This window comes from Heterodontus francisci, chromosome 46, assembly GCF_036365525.1.
Source record: "Heterodontus francisci isolate sHetFra1 chromosome 46, sHetFra1.hap1, whole genome shotgun sequence".
In the NCBI taxonomy this organism is placed as follows: domain Eukaryota; kingdom Metazoa; phylum Chordata; class Chondrichthyes; order Heterodontiformes; family Heterodontidae; genus Heterodontus; species Heterodontus francisci.
In genome coordinates, this window is record NC_090416.1 from 14642127 (window position 1) to 14650202 (window position 8076).

Consider the following 8076-nt stretch of genomic DNA (forward strand, 5'->3'; position numbering starts at 1 on the left):
CATCCGAGCCAGGCCGTTCAGGGGGTGATGTCAGGAAGCACTTCGTCACACAAAGGGGAGTGGGAATCTGGAACACTCTGCCCCCCCCCCCCAAAAGCTGGGGCTGACGCGCTGGGTTTCAACATGAGTGGGACTCACTCCTAATGTCGCGAGAAAGTGGTGCACCGCTCCGCGTTCTGAAAAGCTCCCGGAAGCAACCTTTGAACACTCGCCACGAGAGTATAACTAGGATCCAGCCAGCTACACGTTGCACTCCGCGATTGGTCACACAACACAACAATACAAGCCCCTGTTAAAAGAGTGGCTTTAGGGCTCGACTTAGAAATTCTTCTTCTCAATTCAGGATTAGAGGCTGTGTTAGAAACTGATCTAACAATTTGTTGGGGCATGAGATTCCAGTTTTCCTCTCTCTCAGGGTGAGGCGGAGGGGGAGGCTAGGAGTTTGTAAAGAACTTTAAATCTCTCCTTGGGGCACGTAATTGAAACCGATAATTGGGTGAGTTGTACAGCCTGCTCTTCATGGTTAATACACACCATTACTAATTATTCCACGCCCTTCTGCTTGCCTTTGCAGCTTCCATCAACTTGAATGCATCCTACACTCTGCTGCCTGTATCCTAGCCCATATCACATCCCGTTCACCCATCACCCCCTGTGCTCACTGTCCTGCAGTGGGTCCTGCTCCATTTTAAAATTCGCATCCCTCGTTTACAAATTCCTCCATGGCCTATCTCCCCTCCCTACCTCTGTAACCTCCTCCAGCCCCTACAACCCACCGAGATCTCTGCCCTCCTCCAATTCCGGCCTCTTGCGCGTCTCTCCCCCGCCCCGATTCCCATCACTCCACCATTGGCGGCCGTGCCTTCAGCTGCCTGGGGGGCCCTAAGCTCTGGAATTCCCATCCCTAAACCTCTCCGCCTCTCTCTCTCTCTCCTCCTTTAAGACGCTCCTTAAAATCGACCTCTGAGACCTGGTTTTTGGTCGCCTGTCCCTAATATCTCCTTATGCGGCTCGGGGGTCAAATATTGTCTGAAAGCACTCCGGTGAAGCACCCTGGGATATCCTGCGGTGTTAAAAGCGCTATATAAATGCAACACTCCCATATAGGTCCAACTCCTCTGGTGGGGTATCTGCCTCAGGGGCGGCGGTCTCAGCCTTTGATGATGGTCCAATTCTGACTCGAGTGAGTCTGATTGGGGGGGGGGGGAGGGGGGGAGCCGAGCACTGTGCTCAGCCTGGCCGCTGAATTGTTGGGAGAGGGAGAGGGGAAAGCAAGGAGATTCTGCTGGTACTGGGTTGGAGCTCCATCAGGACTTGAACAAGTTGGGGGGGAGGGGGGGGGTGGGGGATGCTATTTTAATTGATTCAACGGCCAGGTCAGCCCAGTTAGATCTTCGGGGCAGCCGAGGTGTTGGAAGGCAGCGAGTCGCCCCTGGTATCGCAGATGGGATGGCTGTCGATTTGGCCCAGGGGCATGACGACCTGGCCACGCTCCCCCTGGCCCCTGCAGCAAGGAGTGGCTAGGCGCGTCCAGGGGTGAGGAAAGGGGCACTTGCTCCAGAGCAGGCTCTTCAAGGACTCCCTGAACTCCTTCCTCATCAGGCAGTAGATGACGGGGTTGAGGCAGCTGTTGGCATGAGCCAGGCAGATAGTTAATGGGTGGACGTAGCTGTGGGTGATGTAGTAAGCTCGGTTCCAGTGGAGCAGTTCCAACTTCACCAAGACCCCCCAGAAGGTTATGATGTGGTTGGGCAGCCAGCAGAGAAAGAAGGTTAGCACGATGAGGATGACCAACTTGGTCACATTGGATGGTGCGTCTGGGGGGTTGCCATTCACTTTCTGGCTCTTTATCAGATGCAGGATTAAGATATAGCTCACGCATATGACTGCCAGGGGGACAATGAAAGCCACCACAATCCTCTGCATTTGATACACTTCTGGCCGGTATCCCTCATTTGGGAATTTCTGAATGCACAGTTCCTCGCCTTCAATCTGGACGGTCCTGGAGTATATAGTCGGGGGGAGGCTGGCAGCGCCGGCTAGCAGCCAGATCATCAGGCTGACCCATTTCACCTTACAGGGTCTGGAGGATGTCCTGCCCGCTCTGAGGGTTTGGGACACCGAGCAGTACCGGCTGACGCTCATGGCGGTCAGGAAGAAGACGCTGGCGTACATGTTGAGCACGGTGGCAAAGAGGACCAGCTTGCACATGGCGTTGCCGAAGGGCCAGCTGTGGTCCAGGGCGATCTCTGCCGCCCAGAAGGGCAGCACCAGGACAAAGTGGAAATCGGCCAGGGCCAGGTTGAAGACGAAGAGGTTGACCGTGGACCGGTTGCGCCCGTTGATCCCTCGGATGAGGTACAAGACCAGGAGGTTTCCGAAGAGCCCCAGGGCGCACACGACGGAGTATATGAGCGCGGTGACGATTCGTAAACTGTTCGAAACGCTCGGTAGAATAACGAGCTCGTCCAGTAGGCTCTTGTCTGACCACTGCCAAGGCAAATCAGTGGTCAATCTGAGAGAGGGCACACTGGAAGCATTGCTCAAGTCCAGGGAACTCACCGATTGCTCCGTATCCATTTGCCCCCAAATTGCACCAGCCTAACTCCCCAACTTGGATACAATGAGCCTCCTGGGTGATCTGCTTGTCGCCGCTCTGCTCCTTGAGTTCTCCAGCTGCTATTGAACCGGGGCTGGGGTTTGCTGTGTCTCACTCAGTTCAATAGTCTACCTTCCTCAGTGGGTTACATCCACTGTCTGTGCGATTCCTCGCCTGTGTGAGGTCCCCTTTCTCATTCTGTGCACAAAGGCCAAACTCGACTCCCCTCTCTTTGCCCTCTGACCCAGAAACACAGCAAAGTTTTAAGCGGCTTTAGGAATTCACCCCGCCCTTTTGGAAAGCTTCCAAACCTACTTCTCAAAGCTCGGTCGAATTCCCACGGCTCCCTCCTGCAAGGAGGCGGATGATCCCCAAGCAGGATTCCAATTCTCATTGGTCGGGAGGCTTTGACTTGGGAGGCAAGGAGGAGGAGGGAATAGGTGGAATCTCCGTTTACCTTCAGTCCCCTTTTCTAGGCAAAGCAGAGAGACATTCCTCTGCTCTTGGTCTCTCACTGTTAAAATATATTCCCATATATCTTCCGGCAAAGTGGTGCCTTGGCACTTATTCGCTCTTGTTCCAAGAAAGCAGATTGGAATATTTGATGTGGACTCAAATTGCGCTACAGATTGTGGTGATTTACAACTTTTTAAAAATTGTTTCTTGGGATGTGGGCGTCACTGGTCAGGCCGGCATTTATTGCCCATCCCTATTTGACCCTAGAGAAGGTGGTGGTGAGCTGCCTTCTTGAACCGCTGCAGTCCGTGTGGAGTAGGTACACCCACAGTGCTGTTAAGGGAGGGAGTTCCAGAGAGTAGCCAGCTGTTGTGGTGGCTGCTGACTCTCTCCCTTCAACAGAGAGCTGAACAGAGGGAGAGATCACACCATATAGAAGTCTTGGTAGATCACACTTAGTCCGCACGATTTCCTGGGCTGGTTTCAATCACCTGAGGGTGTCCGACAATCAGTTTGTGAAGGTTTTTGACTTTTTTTTTGCACTCTCAGGGAGATTGCATGACTGTTGGGAGAATGGGAATGGGAGAGAGGGAGACGGTGTTTAGTTATGATACTCCAGTCATCAAGAGTTTGGGGGCGGGTTTGATGGACCAGTTGGCCTTTTCATATGCTCCACAGCCATGCGGTTCCAGCAACCACAGCAGGTAGAGTCCTCAATAACTTGGCATGAAGTATCATCAAGGGTTGGGCATTAGTGGGAGTTTTTCTCCGCGCCTCACCATGCAGTAACCAGAGAAGCTCTCTTTCACCTGTTTATTCAAGCATATGCAGGGGGGCCGCATCTCAGTCAGAGATCGAGGACCGACTCTCTGAACGTCTACAGACATTGGCAATTATACATTACAGCTGACCCTCCCTCTCAATCAGCATACAAAGGCATTACTTGGTCAAGATTCAATCTTACATTGATCACGGTGCATCTTTAAGCTTATCCAATCACATTTGAAGCACAATGGTTACACAATTCTCCCAGTCTCCCTTTCCGCAACTTCAGCAAGTCATGCTGTAACTGCTCATATTCTGTTTTCGTCTCTGTCTAGCACTCATTACAATTGAGGTTTCGCCAGACTTCCCGTCATGCGCGTACACTTCCCTCTTGTGTGGACACCTGTTGTTCTGTGGTTTATAAAACCATTGCATACATTTTTACTAAGCTTTGCTCTTTCATACAACTAGCTAAATCTTAACCAGTTACTTGCTCTCATCAGTTAGCACGAAGGGTCTTCAATGTGTTAGCATGCACCCACTGCCCCCAGGACAGACATAGCTCCCTCAACTCTGCTCCAAGAACCAACCTGAGGTGGAACAGCTGAACAGCACCTCCTGTGACATCCCACATCCCTATCTTGTGCCTTTCTGAATTAAATTGCCAATCAGTGCTGAACTGAAGCCCTTTTGTACCTTAGACCTATTCCAATAAAAAGTGGGATTGAGACTGGCCAAGCTCATTTCATATAGGAGTTTCCGAGCCAACAGGGAGGCAGGGAATCATTCTTGGGATGGGTTCAACTCCAGGTTCCAGGGTGCTAACTCACTGGGGCACTGACCTACCCCTAATAACAGAAGCTTACAGTTACCAGCTAAATAGTTTGGATGGGTGCAGCTCCAACAACACTCGAGAAGCTCAACACCATCCAGGAAAAAGCAGCCCGCTTATCGGCACCCCCTTCACCACCTTCTTCATTCACTCCATTTGACCGAGTATGGCATCAAGGAGCCCGAGCAAAACTGAAGTCAATGGGAATCAGGGGGAAAACTCTCCACTGGCTGGAGTCACACCTAGCGCAAAGGAAGATGGTTGTGGTTGCTGGAGGTCAATCATCTCAGCTCCAGCACATCACTGCAGGAGTTCCTCAGAGTAGTGTCCGAGGCCCAACCACCTTCAGCTGCTTCATCAATGACCTTCCTTCAATCATAAGGTCAGAAGTGGGAATGTTTGCTGATGATTGCACAATGTTCAGCACCATTCGCGACTCCTCAGATACTGAAGCAGTCTGCGTAGAAATGCAGCAAGACCTGGACATTATCCAGGCTTGGGCTAATAAGTGGCAAGTAACATTCGCGCCATTCGGCAATGACCATCTCCAACAAAACAGAATCTAACCATCTCCCCTTGACATTCAATGGCATTACCATCACTGAATCCCCCACTATCAACATCCTAGGGGTTACCATTGACCAGAAACTGAACTGGAGTAGCCATATAAATACTATGGCTACAAGAGCAGGTCAGAGTCTAGGAATCCTGTGGCAAGTAACTCACCTCCTGACTCCCCAAAGCCTGTCCACCATCTACAAGGCACAAGTCAGGAGTGTGATGGGATACTCTCCACTTGCCTGGATGGGTGCAGCTCCAACAACACTCAAGAAGCTCGACACCATCCAGGACAAAGCAGCCCACTTGATTGGCACACCATCCACAAACATTCACTCCCTCCACCACCGAGGCACAGTGGCAGCAGTGTGTACCATCTACAAGATGCACTGCAACAATGCACCAAGGCTCTGTCGACAGCACCTTCCAAACCCGTGACCTCTACCAGCTAGAAGGACAAGGGCAGCAAATGCATGGGAGCACCATCACCTGCAAGTTCCCCTCCACTCACCATCTTAACTTGGAACTATATCGCCGTTCCTTCACTGTCGCTGGGTCAAAATCCTGGAACTCCCTTCCGAACAGCACTGTGGGTGTACCTACCCCACATGGACTGCAGCGGTTCAAGAAGGCAGCTCACCACCACCTTCTCAAGGGGCAATTAGGGATGGGCAATAAATGCTGGCTTAGCCAGTGACGCCCACATCCCATGAATGAATACAAAAACTCCCTCCACCACTGACACACAGCGGCAGCAGTGTGTACCACCTAGAATGCAATGCAGCAACTCAACCTAAATCCTACTTCTGTTATTGGTAGTGGGTTGGTGGTGTTTCTGGGGAGCTTTGAAACACGTCTTTAGAACAATCAATTCAAACAAGTAGACTATCAATCACGACAATGATTGTATTAATGATACAATTGGTTTCGTACAACTGCAACTGCACAGTACATTAGTTAGTCATGAAATGCTTTAACAATAACACGGCTGCTGAAAGGTTACATTTGACATCACTGATATTTGACGCAAACTTAATTAGTGTTTAAGCCCTATACATTTATAGAGGAATTACATGACTTACATCAGTTGAAAACATTTCCAAAAGTGAATGGGTAATGATGGATGATCAGTGCCAGTGATAACTTGAAGCTTGTATTTATATCACCGGGGCATCTACTAATCACAGTACAGAGGAGCTTTAACCACTTAACTAATAACTAAACCTAGTAATTGCTATTAGATATCTAATTTAAGGAACAGTTCTATTGAGCTAACCCTTGTTTCTCCCTATGTAACACTTACCTATTTATCTTTATTGATCATTCTCTCTTTCTATCTGAAAGGCTTACTAACTTTACACTCTTGTATCTGCGACCACTATGACATGGATTGGAACTGGTCCCATCCTGTGGGAGCCCAGAAGCCGTTTTAGTGCAAAGTGTTGGTCTAGACAGTATCAAGATCACCCCTCTTCATTTGAAATTGTAGTTGAGGGTATCAGAACTCCCAGTCGCGTAACCTCGGGAGTTTATGATGAAACCTCAGTTGCACCATCCAAGCCATAGAATCATACACTGCAGAAGGAGTCCATTCAGCCCATCGTGCCTGAGCCAGCTCTTTGAAAGAGCTATCCAATTAGTCCCCAATCCCCCCTGCTCTTTCAAAGAACAAAGAACAAAGAGTAGTACAGCACAGGAACAGGCCATTCGGCCCTCCAAGCCTGCGCCGATCTTGATGCCTGCCTAAACTAACACCTTCTGCACTTCCGGGGCCCATATCCCTCTATTCCCTTCCTATTCATATATTTGTCAAGATGTCTCTTAAACGTCGCTATCGTATCTGCTTCCACCACCTCTCCTGGCAGCAAGTTCCAGGCACTCACCACCCTCTGTGTAAAAAAACTTGCCTCACACATCCCCTCTAAACTTTGCCCCTCGCACCTTAAACCTATGTGCCCTAGTAACTGACTCTTCCACCCTGGGAAAAAGCTTCTGAATATCCACTCTGTCCATGCCGCTCATAACTTTGTAAACCTCTATCATGTCGCCCCTCCACCTCCGTCGTTCCAGTGAAAACAATCCGAGTTTATCCAACCTCTCCTCATAGCTAATGCCCTCCAGACCAGGCAACATCCTGGTAAACCTCCTTTGTACCCTCTCCAAAGCCTCCACATCCTTCTGGTAGTGTGGCGACCAGAATTGCACGCAATATTCCAAGTGTGGCCTAACTAAGGTTCTGTACAGCTGCAGCATGACTTGCCAATTTTTATACTCTATGCCCCGACCGATGCAGGCAAGTATGCCGTATGCCTTCTTGACTACCTTATCCACCTGCGTTGCCACTTTCAGTGACCTGTGGACCTGTACGCCCAGATCTCTCTGCCTGTCAATACTCCTCAGAGTTCTGCCATTTATTGTATACCTCCCACCTGCATTAGATCTTCCAAAATGCATTACCTCACATTTGTCCGGATTAAACTCCAGCTGCCATTTCTCTGCCCAAGTCTCCAACCGATCTATATCCTGCTGTATCCTCTGACAATCCTCATCATTATCCGCAACTCCACCAACCTTTGTGTCGTCCGCAAACTTACTAATCAGACCAGCTACATTTTCCTCCAAATCATTTATATATACTACAAACAGCAAAGGTCCCAGCACTCATCCCTGCGGAACACCACTAGTCACATCCCTCCATTCAGAAAAACACCCATCCACTGATACCCTCTGTCTTCTGTGACTGAGCCAGTTCTGTATCCATCTTGCCAGCTCACCTCTGATCCCGTGTGACTTTACCTTTTGCACCAGTCTGCCATGAGGGACCTTGTCAAAGGCTTTACTAAAGTCCATATAGATAACATCCACT

At 49.8% G+C, this 8076-nt stretch overlaps 1 protein-coding gene across 1 annotated transcript; it reads right to left on the minus strand.

The window, feature by feature from the left end:
- Window positions 1-1386: 1386 nt before the first annotated feature.
- Window positions 1387-2580, minus strand: LOC137356872 (relaxin-3 receptor 1-like). Its single transcript, XM_068022711.1, has one exon. The coding sequence runs from the start codon at window positions 2578-2580 to the stop codon at window positions 1387-1389; it is 1194 nt and encodes a 397-aa protein (XP_067878812.1).
- Between the last annotated feature and the right edge of the window lie 5496 nt (window positions 2581-8076).

Bases quoted from the DNA above. Each gene is read 5' to 3' on its own strand.
- LOC137356872 (XM_068022711.1), bottom strand. From the start codon at position 2,580: ATGGATACGGAGCAATCGGTGAGTTCCCTGGACTTGAGCAATGCTTCC.